Genomic DNA, 19,796 nt, shown 5'->3' on the forward strand with positions numbered 1-19,796 from the left:
GAGCGTGCAAACTCCACACAGACAGCACCTGAGATCAGGGTTGAATCTGGGTCACTGGGGCTGTGCCATGGTGCTGTCCCAGGATCATTGCAGGCTGCTGCTGCTGGTCTCTACCGCATCTCGCAGTTTTGTGCTCACAGCGATATTGAGGACATCAGTAGCCTCCACAAACAATGAGGAAGACTTCATATAATTTTCCTTTAGCCCTCTGGAACGTGCAGAGTGAACACAGGGATCTTCCTGCACTGCATTCAGAGACTGCACTCTTATCTTTACAACCTTCACGGTGCCTTTGCACAAAGAACATGCTTCCTGCAGACACTGTTCTTTAACAGCCTGTTCAGTTACCTCTGACCCCTCCTGAGAGCATATCGGATATTCTTTCATTCAGTAGCAACACTCACCAGTAGCTGGAAGAGAGTTGGCTGGTTCCTTTCAGAGCTGGCTGCAAACACTTCAACTGGTGTGGTAAATGGTAACAGATAAGAGAACTTGAAAGTGGTCAATAGAGAACACGACTCAAAAGCTGACACAGCAAGGCATGTCACAGGGAAATCTGATAACACTATTCTGTGAACCTGTCAACTGAAGATCTCCCTCTTAATCCAACTTCTGCAGAACTATTTTAAAACCACTAAAAGGTAGTACTGCAATTTTTATCTTAGGGATTCTTGCTAAGATCATGGAGGGTTTTAGTGAGTTCACATTTGTAGTACCTAAAGAGGAATATACTTGCTGTTGCAGCATAGATTATACTGGGGATGAAAGGGTTGTCCAGTAAGAAAAGATTGTGCAAGGTTGGCCTATACTCACAGGCATTGAGAAGAATGAGAGGTGATCTTATTGAGACCTACAGGATTCTAAGTGGGAGTCTCTGAACTGATGCTTGTTGGAGAGTGTAGAATTAGAGGACATAATCTCAGGATATCAGGGTAAGGAATTAGCCACTCATAAGTGAGATGAGGTGAAATTTCTTTAGTCCGTGGTTTGTAAGTCTGAGGATATCTCTACCTCAGGGGGTGTCGAGCTCAGTTATTTCACGCTGAGATTCGAAGTCATAGGGATTGAGCAGTGAAGAGGATTTAAGGAACAGAGTCAGCTGTGATTTTATTGAATGGTTCCTCTAAAGTCTGTTGCGCATTTGAGCTCACTGCCTGTCTGCTGCTGCACTTGCCTGTTGCTTTCTGCCTTCTACAGAGGAGAGGGGAATGTATTAGTGTGTTCAAGTTTTGCAGTGCAGTTAAGTGTGTGAGTTAGGTCATATAGCTTGGTTAGACAGAAATTGTTAGGTGGATCTTAGAGGTGTTTGTGAGATTAGTTGTGCATTTGTTGGTTGATTGGATGTTGATGCATTCACTGATCTTGACTAAATGTGTGAAGTCGTTAAATTTCTTGCAGAACTTGGGCTGGGCTCTAAGGATGCTGCTTCAGGTAATTACCTACTGTTGCTTCCTCCTCAGATCTGGATGATTTCCGGGGCCCACTGAGTGCGCGGTACATCTCTTCCCTTGTCAACCTCTTGCATGAGGATTTTGAGGGGAGTGCTTGAAAAGCAGGTACCCGCCCCTGTATCTAGTGCATGGTGTTCCTTTGTGTGCTCCCCAAGTAGTACAGTGTTCTCCAGCTTTGGTTGCAATCGATCATCATTTTCCCTTTAAGCTTTGCAAGTTTCATTCAACTGGTGCACGGGGCTCCTGGATTTACTCCTCACTCCCGTGCACTGAAGTATAAAACAGTACAAACAATAGTGCTTAAGTACATAAATTATTGCACAAGGTGTACACATGAACCTCTTTCATGACAGGAACAAACTGGGGGGAGTCCTCCACTGTTCATTATTTAAGTCCATATTTTACAGCACCATCAAATTTTGAACAAAAACCAAGCTGCTGGAGCATCTTAAGTGGGTCAGGCAGCATCTGTGGAGAGAAATGGACAGTCAACATTTTGGGTCAAGAGCCTTCATTTGGACTTCCTCCAGCAGCTCCTTTTTTGCTTCAAGTTCAAGACAAGACAAGATTTCTTTAATAGTCACATGTACATTGAAACACACAGTGAAATGCATCTTTTGTGTAGAGTGTTCTGGGGGCAGCCCACAAGTGTCGCCACGCTTCCGGCGCCAACATAGCATGCCCACAACTTCCTAACCGGTACGTCTTTGGAATGTGGGAGGAAACCGGATCACACGGAGGAAACCCACGCAGACACACAGGGAGAAAGTACAAACTACTTACAGACAGTGGCTGGAATTGAACCCGGGCCCCTGGCGCTGTAATAGCGTTATGCTAACCGCTACACCACCATGCCTGCCCTTAGGAATAGTAAAGGGGAAAAATAACTAGTGGGAGTTGCCTATAGGCTCCAGCATCTGCAGTTTCGTGTGTCGCATCAAATGTTGACCCTGCCTGAACTTTCCATAAGGTTTACAACAGTGTCTGTTGATTCCTGGAGGTCCCAGTACAACCCCAGGGAGTCAACCATTCAACATAAGCCAGTGAATGAGTTGAACCAATACCTTAACTAATTATAGTGACGTTATTCATTATTTCTTGTAGGTGTGATGGGCGAGACAGCATTGCACATAGCTGCATTGTACAATAATTATGAGTCTGCAAAAGCACTACTTGAAGAAGTGCCGGATCTCGTCAATATACCAGCCACTTCCGAGCTGTACGAAGGTAGCGTTTACAATTCCATTCTTTTCTTGTTCCATATTAATTGGTTGGGTGCGATGGTGGAAGTAAATGGAAGGGGTTGAAGATTATTTGAATAGGAAAGATTGGAAATGGCTGGTCAGAATTACTGTAGTGTTGACAAAGGGCTTAAGAATTGAGGTGGTTATTGATTGAAGTGTGGAATCATGTGTGGAATCATCTGAATAAGGGTTAATTTATGCTGAGCAGGTAGTGGGAAACGTACACGGAATAGGGAGTAGGTGAGGTTTGGTGTTTGTGCATAGATTAAGGAATTGAAAGGTGTTTAGTTTTTGATGAATGGAATTGAGGGTGCAGAGTGGAACTTACTGAGAGGAACTGACAACATGTAAATTTTCTGAGTAGGGAAAACGGCCCTGCACATCGCTGTGGCAAATGAGAATTTTCATTTGGTTAAAGAACTGATAAACCGAGGAGCCAATGTGGCATCATCACGTGCAACTGGGATCTTCTTCAAAAGAAGTGAAAAGAATTTCGTTTATTATGGTAAGAGTTTATCGTAATTTACTTCAGACCATGCATGAGTGCATAATTGTTTCCCTTTAGGTAACGCAGCTGGACTTTTACCATGAGCTTTGATCCCTTCACACTATGATCAAATCATTTGTGCAGGGTTCTTCAAAGGAAGCAAGGAGTTTTCCCATTTTCTCCATTTCTCAATGCCCTAATTTCCAAGCCTTATTCCCTTGTTGATTTTTTTTTGGGGGGGGGAACGTGTTAACTTTATGAATTTGTTGCGTGGTTCCAACTTTTGCTTTCTATCACTCCTTTTAAGAGTCTCTCTTTTTCAAATCCATTTTCCTCTAATTTGGCTTCCATGATTGTCCACTCAGTGTACTCCAAATTTAAAACTTATTGACCTTCATCTTTACTGACATACCATGCTTGAAATTCTATAACTTTGTTTGAAGTAGGACAAGTGAGACGTTATTGAAATTTCTGAACTTCCTCAAGCATACAAGAGCCACATCAGAGACACCATCAGTTGCACACAGTAGATGGTAGGGCCCCTGCGAGTATTGTAGGACAGAGAGACCGAGGAGTACATAGTTCCTTGAAAGTGGAGACACAGGTAGTCAGGGTGATGAGGAAGGCGTTTGGCACGCTTACCTTCATCGGTCAGAGCATTAAGTATAGGAGTTGTTACAACTGTTAAGATTGTTGGTGTGCATGTCTGGTCACCCAGCTATAGAAAGGATGTCAGTTACTAGAAAAGGTATAGTAAAGACTTGTGAGGATATTACTGGGACTGGAGTGCCTGAGTTACAAGGAGAGGCTGAATAGGCTGGGACTTTTTTCCCTGGAGCGAAGGATGCTGAGGGCTGACCTTGTAGAGATATATAAAATTATGAGGGGCATAAACAAAGTGAATAGTCAGTCTTTTTCCCAGGGTAGGGGAGTATAAAACTAGAGGCCATAGGATTAGGGTGAGAGGGGAATGATTTAAAAAGGACCTGAGGGGCAAGTGATAGGTATATGGAACAAGTTGCCAGAGGAAGTGGTAGAGGCAGATACGATTACAGTGTTTAAAAGACATTTGGACAGGTACATGGATAGGAATGGTTTAGAGGGATATGGACCAAATGCAGGCAAATAGGACTAATTGGTCAGCATGGACGAGTTGGGCCGAAGGGCCTGTTTGCATGTGGTCTAACTTTATGACTCTGTGAGATCATTTTCATTATTGGAAGGTTTGAGTGACAAGAAACCTAAAGACTTTAGATCTAACTAAATCTAGAGTGAGATAAATACACTTCTGAGCAGAGTACAAGAATATATAAACAAAACATTAGTTTAAGGTGGAATAACAGGTTAAAATACAGTTGGGAAGCAGCCAACCTTCCTGAACCTTACAGATCAATGTAGGAATATGGTGCAGAAACTGGTTTGATTATACATTGGAATATCATTGTGTCTACGTTTTGTACCCAACTTCTCTCAATTTACTACAAAATTTCTCCTTTAATATCCCAGAAGCATCAATTCACTTTTGGGTCCTATACTGTGGAAAAAAAAATGCCTTATTAACTGATCTCACAGCACTGGATGGAGCTGTGAGATGTTAAAGATACGAGAATGAAAAACATAGTCTCTGGAGTTAAGAAAGTTGTCAGCTGTGAAAAGTGTTTTGTCAAATATTGATGCGGTGTTACAATCAAAATTTAAGGAAGATGATATATGTAGAAAAAAACACATTACAGACATCTATTAACATTAGCATAAATCTAAGATATGATCTCTGTGTGATCCTGTTTATAACTCTAGAGGATTCCTATAAAGAAATAAGACATTCCTTGTGAAGACCAGGGGACAGGCAATGCTAAGAAAAAAAATCGTACATAAAATTAGGTCCACATATCTGGAATCCTAACTCATCCCTTTAACTCTATCCAGCCCTCTATGTCCAAGCTCTGCCAGCCTGTTTAGCTCCTTTTTCTGGTTCATTATTTTTCATTCCAAACATTCTTATCAAGAAGGATTTCTTACCTTATGTCAACTTAGCTATGCAGGAGAGCCCCGTAGCCCTGTGTTAAGGGGGAGATGGGTTGCATTCCTAGAAAATGGCCCGTATATCAATTTTCCATCTCAGAAAGCCTCGTCATCTGCACACATCCCAAGAAATCCGAGTTGAAACAAATCCAATTTTGTGTTTATTTATTTATTTTCACATAAATTCTTCTTGAGTGAATTATATTCTGTATCTCAAATTTTTGGGTACTGATTTGTGATTGCTGTAAAAGCGAATTTCTGTCACCCAAACAGCAGTAACGTGGGGTCACTTGCAAACAGATCAACTATTTTGGGTCATTTTTATCTTTATCATTTCAAGCTGAGATAAAACATATTTGTGCTGTTCAAGATGACCAGGCTGACAGTGTTTGAGAAGGACTGTAATTAATGGACTGAGTGGCCTTTTCTCATTTTTAATTGTTCTTGTATTGATTGCTGTCAAGGACACTGGTCTGGTCAGCTACATTCTGCTTCCTTTGCTTTGACTCAGTTTGTTTTTTCTCTAGTTAGTCCTTTTAATTTGCTATCACTTTGTTTCAGGGGAGCATGTATTGTCATTTGCTGCTTGTGTTGGGAATAAAGAGATTGTGCAGTTCCTGATTGAAAACGGAGCAGACATTAAAGCACAGGATTATCTGGGTAAGAATCAGAAATGGAAAGTGTGATATGTTATTGACTTCCAACTCAAGGTCTGGATCAGAAAGCACTCATTGGTGAGTGTGATCCTACAGTATGTTTGATACCCAGTATTTCAGCCTTGAGACAAGCTCACTAGGAACAGAAGTAGACACTTCAACCCTTCGAGCCCTGCTCCACTATTCAATTAGATCATGGCCAATTTATGTCTTAATTTTGCCGACTCTCTCTGATTCTGTAACATATATCAATGTCAGCTTTGAAGTTTTCAATTGACCCTCATTCTCAATAGTTTCATTGGAAAGAAAGATGACGAACTTCCACACCTCTTTGAAACGGTGTTTCCTGCCATCATCAGGAGCAGTCCCACTCTAATTCTGCTCTGCCTCCCATTTCTATATATTCCTTTTTACTTATCTTGAACACCACAGTGAGATCACCCTTTTATCTTCTGCACTCAAGAAAATACAAGCCTAGTCTATGCAACATCCTCACAATTTTACCCTGTATTATTCCAGTGACTCTGTGCTCCAGCCCTCCAAGACTCTCTTCTGCAATGCCCAGAACACAACCTGTATGATTGGCTCAAAAGTTTTACCTGTCTTCTAGATAAAGATATTTCAGGGAATATGATTCAATGGAATGCTGTCTTACCAGATTCTCTATTATCTTTGGGTCAGCAATCAAACAACCCTGTGGTGACAGATCCTCTTGTAGGAAGTTGGAAGATGGAGTGAAATTCAGTCTTTTAGGTGTCAGCTGAGATTCAGCTGGGTGCTTTTGTGTTGGAGAGTCTTATTCCAGAGATAGGAACACATAGTCCAGGTTGACATTCCCAGTGTATTGCAGGAGTAAAGCACTGTCAGAGGTGCTATCTCTTGGATGAAGCAATAAACTGTGCATATGCTCTCTCAAAGGATCTTATGGCATTATCTTAAAGGGGGTGTTCTCTTTGGTACTTATAACCAATGTTTATCCCTGAACCAGCACCACAATTTAACACTACAAGTCCTGTATCATCCAAGTGACTCTGTGCTCCAGCCCTACAAGACCCTTTTCTGCAATGCCCGGAACACAACCCATGTGATTGGCTCAAAAGTTTTATCTGCTTTCTAGAGTAAGAAAACTGGTGATCTGGTCGTGATCCCATGGCTGGTTGTGGGAGTTGGCTGCATTCAAATTTGCTGCTGTTTTTCCTTCATTACAACCGTGCTTTGGGACACTTTGAGGTTGTGAAAGGCACAATGTAAATGCAAATCTCAGTTTCTTTCTCCCAATATGTCTATTTCAGGTAACACTGTTCTGCATCACCTGGCATTACAGGGTCAAAGTTACACTGCAGAGATGTATGATTTTATCATGTCCCTCAATCCAGAGAATGGAAATCCCACAGAAACAATCACAAACAATGATGGACTGACTCCCTTCAAACTGGCTGCCCTTGCAGGAAATGTACAGGTGAGGGAATATTTAATACATGTTCGTTCTCACATGTACTGGGGTATTAAACTTCACATGTACAGAAAGGAGAAGACTGGCCAGGTATGCAAGACATCAGGAAGGAACTATTCCAAATCCACAACTGGATCACCTACATGCCACTTAATATTATCCAGTACCTAAATCCCAACCAGGCAAGTTCTAACTCAAGTGGTATACAATGCCCAAACAAGACCAATACCCAGCTACTGTCCACTATCCAGGCAATACAAGGTATGTACATGCAGATTCACATACTACGTGTGCCCAAGTACAAATTTTTTCATAGCTGCACTGTGTTGTGCAGGCAATGTGTGGTATCAGGACACGGACTAATGCACAGCTGTTAGAACAGAGAACAGAGAACATAGAACAGTACAGCACAGTACGGGCCCTTCAGCCCACGATGTTGTGCAGACCTATATAAACCTACTCCATGATCAAGCTAACCCTTCTCTCCTACACAGCCTATAACCCTCCATTTTTCTTACATCCATGTGCCTATCTTAGAATCTTTTAAATGTCCCTATTGTATTGGCCCCTACCACCACCCCCAGCAGTACATTCCAGGCACCCATCACTCTCGGTGTAAAAAAACCTACCTCTGACATCTCCCCTAAACTTTCCTCCTCTGACCTTAAACTGATGTCCTCTGGTATTGGCCATTGCTGTACTGGGGAAAAGGTACTGGCTGTCCACTCTGTCTATGCTCCTCATAAGCTTATACACCTCCATCAAGTCGTCTCTCATCCTGCGTTGCTCCAAAGAGAAAAGCCCAAGCTCGTTCAACCTTTCCTCATAAGACATGTTCTCCAATCCAGGCAGCATCCTGGTAAATCTCCTCTGCACCCTCTCCAAAGCTTCCACATCCTTCCTATAATGAGGTGACCAGAACTGAACACAATACCCTCAATGTGGTCTAACCAGAGTTTTATCGAGCTGCAACATTATCTCATGGCTCTTGAACTCAATCCTCTGACTAATGAAGGTCAGTACACCATGTTCCTTCTTAACCACCTTATCAACTTGCACAGCAGCTTTGAGGGATCTATGGACTTGGACCCCAAGATCCCTCTATTCCTCCACACTGCTCAGAATCCTGCCATTAACCTTGAGTTTTCAAGTTCGTTCTTCCAAAATGTAACACTTCACACTTTTCCAGATTGAACTCCATCTGCCACTTCTCCACCCAACTCTGCATCCTGTCTATATTGTGTTGTAACCTACGACAACCTTTCACACTATCCACAACACGTCCAACCTTTGTGTCATCTGCAAACTTACCAACCCATCCCCCTACTTCCTCATCCAAATCATTTATAAAAATCACAAAGAGCAGGGGTCCCAGAACACTACTAGTCACCTGCCTCCAGGCCGACTACGCTCCATCTACTATCACCCTCTGCCTTCTGTGTGAAGCCTATTCTGAATCCACGCAGCCAAGTTTCCATGGATGCCATGCTTCATGACTTTTTGGATGAGTCTACCATGGGAAACCTTGTCAAAGCCTTGTCCCTATATACCACATCCACTGACATAAGACTCACTGATCTATAGTTCCCAGGATTATCCCTATCACCTTTCTTGAATAAGGGAACAACATCTGGCATCTTCCAATCATCTGGTACCACTCCTGTGGCCAGGGAGGATGCAAATATCATCATCAATGCCCCAGAAATCTCTACCCTCACTTCCTGTAGTAACCTGGGGTATATAGCTTCTGCCCCGGGGACTTATCTATCCTAATGTTTTTCAGAAGCTCCAACACTACCTCTTTCTTAACCTCAACATGCTCCAGCATATTAGCCTGACCTCACATTTGTCAAAGTCCCTCTCCCTGGTGAACACTGAAGCAAAGTATTCATTAAGGACCTCCCTTACCTCCTCCGCCTCCAGGCACATGTTTCCCCTTTATCCCTGAGCTGTCCTACTCTCACTAGTCATCCTCCTGTTCCTCATGTACGTGTAGAATGCCTTGGGATTTTCCTTAATTCTAGTTGCCGAGGCCTTCTCATGTCCTCTTCTAGCTCTCCTAAGTCCCTCCTTAAGCTCCTTCCTGGCTACCTTATAATTCTCAAGAGCCCTGCCTGATTTTTGCTTCCTAAAGTTTAAATATGCTTCTGTCTTCCTCTTGACTAAATATTTCACCTCTCTTGTCAACCATGGTTCCTTTACCCTGCCGTCCTTTCTCTGTCTCAGTGGGACAGACCTATCCAGAACCCCATGCAAGTGTCCGTAAACAATCTCCACATTTCTGCTGTTCATTTCCCTGAGAACATCTTTTCCCAATTTACGCTCACAAGTTCCTCCCTAATACCATCGTAATTAGCCCTCCCCCAAATAAAAATATTCCCATATCATCTGCTCCTATCCTTGTCCATGGCTATTCTAAAGGTCAGAGAGTTGTGGTCACTATCTCTGAAATGCTCGCCCACCGAGAGGTCTGTCTCCTGACCAGGTTCATTGCCTATTCTACTCTATAGCACCAGGGAGTTAGCCAATGTGGAGCCGCATGTCACCATCAGACTTTAAACAATGCCTAAACTTAACATACAACCTGCTTTACCCAAGGTGGACATGGTATAGGACAAGCCCCAATTGTTGTCAAGAGAAATGTCATTACCATAGAGCAAGATAACAATTTCTGTTCTGAATGCCTGTTATAGGCTGCATTCAATGTGTTGGGAAATTAACTCTGCAATGCACAAACGTTAACATCTAACACACAACCCGAAAGAAAAAGAAGCAAAAAATCAAACTTCCAGAGGAACTCAGTGGGTCAGGCAGCATCTGTGGAGGAAAATGGACAGTCAACATTTCGGGTCAAGACACTTCATCTGGACTGGTCAGATGAAGGGTCTCGACCCAAAACATCGCCTGTCCATTTCCCTCCACAGTTGCTGCCTGACCCACTGAGTTCCTCTGGAAGTTTGATTTTTGTTCTGTATTCCAGCATCTGCAGTCTCTTGTGTTTCCAAAAGAGAGGGTTATTTGAATATGGTGTCAACTAACTTTTCTGAGATTAGAGTCATCTTGCTGCCTATCAATGATTAAAAGCTGGTACACGAATTACCATCTTTAGACAATCAAGATACACGACCCCAGCAGGTGTTTAAAACCATTTGAGATAATGAGGTTAATTTTCATCTGTGCTACACATCTTATAGGCACTGATTGGGCCAATGGAGACGGTGAGCGATTAGGTCCATTGTGCGTTTCAGTAATTAGTAATCTCCCAGTACTAATCGGCAAGCCTGGGGCGTCAAGTTAAATGGCAGTGCTGAAAGAATTGGGAGGGTTAAGTGGAACAGTGAAGGGAAATGACAGAGAACATTTGTTGCAACCTCTGGTTCCTGCTGTACCTGATAGCTGTGTTTGACTCCAAATATAGCACCAGATTTCTACTTTCTGATCTACATAGCTCACACAACTGTACTGCTTGACAGCAGAATGGTGTTTGAATTCTATCAATGTTGCTGGTCTCTCATTTTAATTTGTTAATTATTACCTGCTGGACTTGAGTTGAAGGACCTCCCCCCAGTGACAATGCTCAGGTGTCTGATAGGGAGCTGCAACACAAACTGAGGTGGCAGGCTGATGGAAGATAGTTCAGAAGAGAATAAATATTTGAGGTAAAAAGGATTTTCAAATACTGCAGGAAATGATGGTAAATGATAGACCAATCTCTATATAATTGTCTCTGTGTCATGGGGCCACTGTACAAGGAACTGCAAAAAAGACAGAAATATGAAAGATATTCAAACCAAATCTTTTTTTCAACCAAGTTGAATGTAAGATGCATCAAAGTCACATAGCATGATAACAATACAAAGAAGGCCATTGGTCCACAGAGCTATCCAAAATCAGCCTCACTATCCTTATTTTCCAGAGTTGCATAAGGCAGTTGAAAGAGGAATACTGTATTCAATGATGGGGTAAAACTTTGGTCCTGTACTCTCAAAAAACTACTGGAAAGAAAAATCATACAACTGTTTAGCCCTAGTTCATAAAATCATCCATACGAGAAGCTTTGCATTTCAATAGCACCTCTCACAGTCCAATGTGGTTTACATCAACTGAGGTACTTATTGAATTGTGGTCTCTATTGTAATGTTGGTAACATGGCAGCCTATTTGTGAATAAGAAGTTCCCACAATGTGATAATGACTGGACAATCATGATATTTTAGCAATGTTAAATATGTGATAAGTAATGGCCAGAGCACGCCACACCTCTGCATTTATGTAGAATTGAGCCTTGGAATCTTTAATATTTTCCTAGTTGAGCAGTTAAGCTCCAGCCTAACAGAGCCAGTCCAAATGCCTCAACCAGGTGAGTGCATTTCTAACAGTGCTGCGCTTCCAGTCATGCATCAGTGTGGATTTTGTGCTCTGTCTCCAGAGACTGATGAATTGTACAGCATGGAAACAGGCCTTTTGGCCCAACTCATCCATACCAGCCAAGATGTCCACCTGAGCTGGTCCCTTTTGCCTGCACTTGGCCCATATCCCTCTTCTATCCATGTACCTGTCCAAATATTTTATAAACGTTGTAATTATACCTGCCTTTACCGCTTCCTCTGTCGGCTCGTTCCATATACCCACCACCCTCTGCATGAAAAAGTTGCCCATCAGGTCCCTTTAACTCTTCCCCTGCTCACCTGTGCCCTCTAGTTTTAGATTCCCCTATTCTGGGAAAGAGACTATGACCATCCACCTTATCTACACCCCTCATGATTTTCTTTGCCTCTCAGCCTCCTACGCTCCAGGGAAGAAAGTCCCTGCCTATCCAGCCTCATAACTCAAGCCCTCCAATCCTTCTGAATCTTTCCTGCAACCATTCCAGTTTAATGACATCCTTCCGATGGATGAGCAGTTAGAACTGCACACAATACTCCAAGTGTGGTCTCACTAGCAACTTGTACAGTTATAACATGACATCCCAACTCCTATACTCGATGCCCTGACTGATGAAGGCAAGTGTGCAAAAACCTTCTTCACCACCCTGTCTGCCTGTGTTGCCACTTTCAGGGAACTACGTATCTACACCCATAGATCTTTCTGTTCTACAACAGTCTCCAGAGCCCTACCATTTATCGTGTAAATCAAGCACATTATATAATTACAATCAAACTTCTGACCTGAAGGCAGACTGAACCACAATTGACAGCCTTCTCCACCAGCAAAACAACATCAACTGCAGCCTATTGTCAAAGTCGACCCACGCTCCTGTAATGAATCAGACAACAGCAGAACCAAAGAACTTACGATAAATGCTTTATTAGTTTTCACTAGCGGGAGTGGGGGGGATACAGAGTAAGAGTAAACAGTGTAACCCTATCTCTGTACTAGATCCTCACTCAAAGAAGACTTGGTTACAGCGTACCTTTATACCCATTTTCGTGGGAAAGCTAGGTGGGAAGTTACACTTGCACAGGCAATTGTTTACATAAAGTTTTTAGCATAACAAGGTATGTCTAATAAAACTACTTCTTTCCCACTTACACCTGGCATTAAAACTAGACAAAACTAATATCACACCATGCCTGAGATCATTCTGTACTCTGGGAGCCCACTTGACAATGAGAAGCATACCATTAACCCTTACATTGCCAGTTGTTAACCCTTGCATTCCCAGCTATCCTTTACATATATAAATGTCCCACTGTATTTCATAGAGGAGATGGGCACAGAGCCACAAAGAATATATTAAGAGGCTTGTTCAAAGAGGAGGCTAATAAGGAAGATCTTAAAGGAAGACATCAATGAAAATGACAGAATGAAGATGTTTAAAATGTGGTGCAGTGTGAAGGTATTCGTGCCAAGTGTGAGACACAGTGGCCATGGAGCTAGAGAAAGTACAGAAATAGGGAGAGGCCATTGAAGAGATTTAAGTGATGTAGGCATTGGATAACGGAGCAATTGTCAGCTGAGATGGAGGGCTTGCTGAGTGACATGGATGCTGGCAGCAGAGTTTTGAATGAACCGAAGTTTAGGGAGTATGGGAGACCGATCGGGGGAAAAGTGGAACGATGAAGTTCCGAGGCACAGAGGCATGGATGAGGGCTCGCCTGTAAGTAGGTTGATGCAGGAACAGGGAGTGTGGAGGAGAAAAAAGGTCAGTCTTGCGCTGGAGAGGATAAGGGGTTAACAGCTCAGCTCGAGGTCAGAAGGGCTGCTAAAGTTGCAAAGAGTCTGGTTCAGGTTGAGACAATGATCAAAGAGGGCTTGAAATTGGTGACAAGAGGAGGGTGTTGGCAGTTGTGGTTAAAGTAGTTGGCTTCCACCTTCCTTGCATCTTATTGTCTACCTGCATCGCACTTTCTCTGTAACTGTAACACTTTATTCTACGTTCTGTTATTGTTTTACCTTGTACTACCTCAATGCACTGTGTAATGAATTGATCTGTACGAACAGTATGCAAGACAAGTTTTTCACTGGACCTCGGTACAAGGGACAATAATAAACCAATTTACCAATTTGCCAAATTCAGAGATTAGACATCAGCAGAATGCAGAGAAGGTGGGGAGATTGGGGGAAATGGCGAAGCAGTAGAGTTTGTCTCATCATTGCTCTGTGTCTTTAGATGATGTTGTCCAAGGACATCACAAAGATGATAAAGGAGAAGGATCAAGATTAGACCACAGGATAGCAGTGTAAGTGGAGGAGGAGATGATGTTCTGACAAAAACTAGATACATAAGGCTGAAACTAAGCAAAGACAATCCCACTGAGCCGGACGATGGAGGAAGCTGACGATGTTCCAGATGTCAAAGTGATGTACAGACTGTCCCCGGATTATGAATGGGTTCCATTTTTACAGATGTCGATAAGCCGATTTTGTCCATAAGTCAGAAGATATACAAAATCACTCGATACGGTAACCAGGCCTTCGTGGATTGTAATGAATGGTGTTGATGAGGACCAGTTAATATGAATGTTTATTTATTGTCCTCTGCTGCCAAGCTACAATGGTGCAAAATCAGGATGTCCCACGCTTAGTGGCCAGTTTCAATGGGCATCTGAAGTTTGTTTAGATTTTCAGTTCAGAGCAGTTTGTTCGACTGGGCTAGGCACAAATTATTTATCAAATTTCCTACTACAAGAGCGAATAAACCTCAAGAGTACTCATTTGGCCGTGAAGTACTGTTGTTTGCCTTATGTGTTTCTTCTTCTGACTGACCATGTTTTCTACCCTTCTATCCTACTATCTCAACTGCTCTTCCTCCCTTCAAGGGAAACTACTGAGGGAAGATCTTATAATTTGAACCATCTTCCCATCTCTGCCATTCACCTCTGGAATGCTGTGGACATGGTGTCTTGGCTGAGCACCTTAACATGCAGAGTAGATGAGCATCTATGGACATTTTCAAAACCTCCCCTTCCCAATTAGATATAAGATGGGAGTAGCTAATGTTTTAGATTTGGATTATGTTTTGCAGCTCTTTCAACATTTAGTGAAAAAGAGGGAGCATCACGTTCAGTGCCTTTTCAAGTCTATCTCCGGCACTTTCTGTGACCTCTCTGGCATTGACTCCTGGGATGATGACCACTCAGTCCTTGAACTGATCCTGTGCAGTAATGAAGATGAGGTGAGACAATGAGTTCTGGACAGAAACAAACACTTGAGGTGGCTGAGCAAAGGTTAACTGCTGCATCTTTACAACAGACAGTACAGCACAGGAACAGGCCCTTCAGACCATGAGGTCTGTGCCAACCATGATGTCAATTTAAACTGTACATCTGCCTGCATGTGGTCTACAACCCTCAATTTCCCCCCCTGCTCATGTGTCTGTCTGAACGCTTCTTAAATGTTACTATTGTATCTGCTTCCACCACCTCCCCTGGCAGCACATTCCAGACACCTACTGCTGTCTGTGTAAAAAATACTTCCTGCTTGGATCCCCTTTAAACCTTTCTCCTTTCGCCTTAAAGCTGTGCCCTTTAGTATTTGACATTTCCACTCTGGGGTGAAGAATCTGACTATGTACCCTATCTGTGCCTCTCATGTTTTGGATCAGATCACCCCTCAGCCCTCAACACTGCAGAGAAAACAATCCAAGTTTGTCCAGCCTCTCCCTATAGCTGACACTTTCTAATCCAGGCAACATCCTGGTGAACCTCTTTTGAACCCTCTCCAAAGCCTCCGCATCGTTCCTATAATGTGGTGGCCAGAACTGCACACAGTTATCCAAATAAGGCCTAACCAACATTTTGTACAGCTGCAACATGACTTCCTGACTTAGATACTCAACACCCCGACCAATGAAGGCAAGCATACCACATGTCTTCTTTACCTCCCTATCTACCTGTGTTCCCACTTTCATGGGGCAATATCTTGCATGTCAAGAACCCTTTTTACGCTCCTAAGGATGCTGCCATTTGCTGTATACCTTCCTCCTACATTTGACCTCCCAAAGTACAACACCTCACACATGTCCAGATTAAACTCTATTTGCCATTTCCCTGCCCACATTTCCAACTAGTCCATATCCTGCTGAATCCTTTGACTACCTTCCTCACTGTCCACAACTGCACCAATTTTGGTGTCATCTGCAAATTAGAAAAACTTACTAATCAGCCCACCGATATTTTCGTCCAAGTCATTTATATATACCTTTCTGCTTGCTTTGTTTCTCACAGGCCTTGAAGATTCTCAACCTCCCTGCAATCAAAACGCTGATTCATTTCAAGTGGAACAAATATGGAAAATATTATTTCCGAATCCTCACTTCTTTCTACTTTATTTACATCAGCATATTTACCTCCTGCTGCATCTTTCGTCCTCTTGTACCACGGCGGGACAATGTCACAGACCCAAGAGATACTCAGATTTTGGAAGAGGCACCATTAGATGTTAGTACCATAACACTGTGCCAATGGATTGGTACCAGCTACTGTGGCTCTTTGAACTGGGGTGGGTAATTCCTGGGGTAGTCCTCCCAATAGGGAGCCCCACCCGTAGAGTTACTTTTCAGAAGTCTGGGCAGTTGCTGCGTTCAGGACTGAAGGCTCTGCCAACTGGAATTGCCAGCCTTAAAGACTGTCCATTGAAGGACGTTCCGCTCATTTCTCAAGAGCTGTCTTTACTCACAAAGAATTTGAATTAAAGGAACATGGTGCACTTTGGGTGATGATCTCTGACACTGTCTGACATCTGGGCTATCTCCACGCTGGATAACCATGAGATAACCCTCAATATCTCCATGCTAGACTGGGTGATTCACCTGGACTAACTCCTGGGGGTGGAAGAAAGCAAAGGAGTGTTTTCCTCGATGTGCCCTGAATGTATTAATGACAAAGGACCTAAGAGGCACAGCGATACAACTAGTAGAGCAGCTGCCTCACAGCTCCAGTTACCCAGGTTCAATTCTGACCTCAGATGCTGACTGTGTGGAGTTTGCACGTTCTCCCTGTGACCATGTGGGTTTCCTCTGGGTGCACCATTTTATTCATACTTCCCAAAGGCATACAGATTGGAGGATTAATTGGCCACTGTAAATTGTCCCTCATGTAGATGAGTGAGAATGTGGGGAGAATAAAGTGGGATTAGTATAAGTGATGCTTGATGGTCAGTGCTGGCGCCACGGGCTAAAGGTCTCTATGTGCTGAACTACTGTGAAAAGGTATAAAATTAGTAAGTCACTCATCCGTGGCAATGCTTAGCAGGACAACCAAGCTGGAACTCAACAAGAAGCAGGGTCTCAAGTGGAACAGAGTACATTGCAGCTTCAAATCCTACATTGTACCTGGCCCGGGGTTGGTTGAGAGAGAAAGGTGTTCATAATTCTTCCTGAACTTGACCTTGGGTGTGTCAGTGTGGGGAGAGTTATTCTGTAAACTACTAGGGTGGTACTAATCTGGGATTGAAAGAAGTAGTCTCGAAACAAGGTATTGTTAAAGTCTGTTTGAAACAACTCACAGCCATCATCACAGGTCCTCCCCAGCTTGAGCATACGAACGGGCATTTGGAGACCAGCGGGATGGGTTTGCCTGTTGCTGCAGGATTACAGGCATCTCCTGCCACATGGGAACTCGGGTTACAGACACATTTCCGACTTGTGAACTGTCTGGGTTACAAACAGTTCACAGGAATGGAACCCTGACGTAACCTGGGAAGGACCTATACTCTAGTGTTGGCCTTCATTAGTTGGGGTATTGAGTTCAAGAGCCACGAGGTGATGTTGCAGCTCTGTTGAACTCTGGTCAGACCACACTTGGAGTATTGTGTTCAGTTCTGGTCACCTCATTATAGGAAGGATGTGGAAGCTTTAGAGAGGGTGCAGAGGAGATTTACCAGGATGCTGCCTGGATTGGAGAGCATGTCTTATGAGGATAGGTTGAGTGAGCTAGGGTTTTTCTCTTTGGAGAGAAGGAGAACGAGAGGTGACTTGATAGAGGTGTACTAGATGATAAGAGGCATAGATCGAGTGGACAGTCAGAGACTTTTTCCCAGGGCGACAATGGCTAACATGAGGGGACATAATTTTACGGTGATTGGAGGAAGGTATAAGGGGGATGTCAGGGGTAAATTTTTTACAAAAAAAGTGGTGGGTGCGTGGAACGCACTGCCAGCAGAGGTGGTGGGGGCAGATACAGTAGGGACTTTTAAGAGGATCTTAGATAAACACATGAATGATAGAGAAGTGGGGAGCTATGTGGGAGGGAAAGGTTAGATAGATCTTAAAGCAGGATAAAATGTCGGCACAACATTGTGGGCCGAAGGGCCTGTACTGTGCTGTAGTGTTCTAAGTTCTATGTTCTACGACAGGATCATAGTGAGCGAAATCAATAAGATAAGAACATGATCACATCCCAGTTTTATATGCAGCTGGGATATCCAAGGGAAACATAATGCCCTTTTGTTCACGACCCTCCAAAGTTCTTGCACCACGGATTGTAGACATTGGTCATGTCAAGGATAAGCAGGTGTAGGTGTTGCCTCTTGCACCCTGTAGATGGTCCCAGCTAAACATTGAAGCACCACCATGGTGTCTTGTCTGGTCAGTCACAAAGCCATGTGGGGCCAAGGTGGGTGGCTGTTACTTCAGTTATTATCTCCATGCCTGGGCCTGAGCCTGTGGTGGAACCTTCAAAGAACACTTTGGGCTATAGGACGCACCCTAGCAGCAAGTCCACAGAGGTTCTCCATTTGTCATGGATGGCACCTGCTCTACCTTCTCTCCTCCTCCCATCTCCTGCTGGAGGACTTCGGACATGGGCAGACCATGCAACATGTCCCAGATAATGATGAACTATGCAATCATCTTTGGAGAGTACTTTAGGGAGTCCAGGGATTGATGCAGTTACCGGTGTCACCTAGGGGACCCTGATGGTGATCTCCATAAGGCTCCTGGCACCATGGGTCTGATTGTATCAGTGCTCATGTGGAGCCCAGAGAGGAATGAGGAACCAAGAAAGGTAGGGGTTGCCTTTATCTCCAGCAGTCTGCCATCCCTTTACATAGGACCATAAGGTATTGGAGCAGAATTGGGCCACATGGCCCCCTTCTCCCCATAACCCTTAACCCCCTTACCAATCAAGAATCTATCAATCCCTGCCTTAAGTACACCCAATGCCTTGGCCTCCATGGGTCATGCCCTCAATATCTAGGTGGGCACCATGTTCAGGTTAAGAATAAACGAATTGTACAAGCTCCCTGGAGTCTTGGCACAGATGATAAGAAGTTTTGTTTCATGGTTGCTCAGGGAGTGCCTTGTGACTCGTGATCTATTGTGATAATGATGTGCATCTTTACAGGTAGTGTACTCCAAGCACACGTCTGTAATTGGAACACTGACTGCAGAAGGTCTCCGCAGCCCTTGAAAACCTCAGCCTCTGGATACATTGCTCCATAGAAAGCTTGGCTCCTTGCACTTGAAGGCAATGGGCTCATAAGCCAACTTCCCATGCTCTTCTGGGGTTCCTGAGCATGCTTGCCATGCCTACTTTCCTCTCCTCTGGCTCCAGCGCTAACCATGACAAAGAGGAAATAACAGGAGAAATAACAGTCATAGAATCATAGAGTTGTACAGCATGGAAGACAGGCCCTCGGCCCAAGTTGTCCATGCCTAGATGTCCATCTGAGCTAGTCCCACTTGCCTGCATTTGGCTCATAACCCTCTAAAACTTTTCTATCCGGGTACCTGTCTAAATGTATTTTAAACATTGTAATTGTTCCCACTTCACTTGTGTAGTTCACGTTAAGGAACATTTGAAACTTGTCTTCCACTAGTGTCACTCCTGATTGCCTCCAAACCCCTGTGCAGCACGTTACACTCCTGAGTGAAAAGTGGCTGATTAGCCCTTTATGTTCAGCAGCTTCCGTGAACGGGATACACCGTGGAAAGCTGCTTCCTTGTGAGTGATTCACAGTGTTTCTTAATCAAACAAATTGCAATTTCAGTGTGGTATCCTCAAAACAAGGATCACACGAGGAAAGACATCATTCATGTAAA

At 43.6% G+C, this 19,796-nt stretch overlaps 1 protein-coding gene across 1 annotated transcript in view; it reads left to right on the forward strand.

The window, feature by feature from the left end:
- The window catches only part of LOC127580139 (transient receptor potential cation channel subfamily V member 5-like), a 52,138-nt gene that overhangs the window by 14,680 nt on the left and 17,662 nt on the right, over window positions 1–19,796 (forward strand). Inside the window, exons 3-8 of the mRNA XM_052033349.1 lie at window positions 2,556–2,678; window positions 3,060–3,200; window positions 5,766–5,864; window positions 7,153–7,319; window positions 14,781–14,930; window positions 15,982–16,194. Coding sequence (XP_051889309.1) covers window positions 2,556–2,678; window positions 3,060–3,200; window positions 5,766–5,864; window positions 7,153–7,319; window positions 14,781–14,930; window positions 15,982–16,194 — 893 coding nt within the window. The remainder of the gene's footprint in view (window positions 1–2,555; window positions 2,679–3,059; window positions 3,201–5,765; window positions 5,865–7,152; window positions 7,320–14,780; window positions 14,931–15,981; window positions 16,195–19,796) is intronic.

The sequence above is a fragment of the Pristis pectinata genome, chromosome 18, assembly GCF_009764475.1.
Source record: "Pristis pectinata isolate sPriPec2 chromosome 18, sPriPec2.1.pri, whole genome shotgun sequence".
Classification (NCBI taxonomy): Eukaryota; Metazoa; Chordata; class Chondrichthyes; order Rhinopristiformes; family Pristidae; genus Pristis; species Pristis pectinata.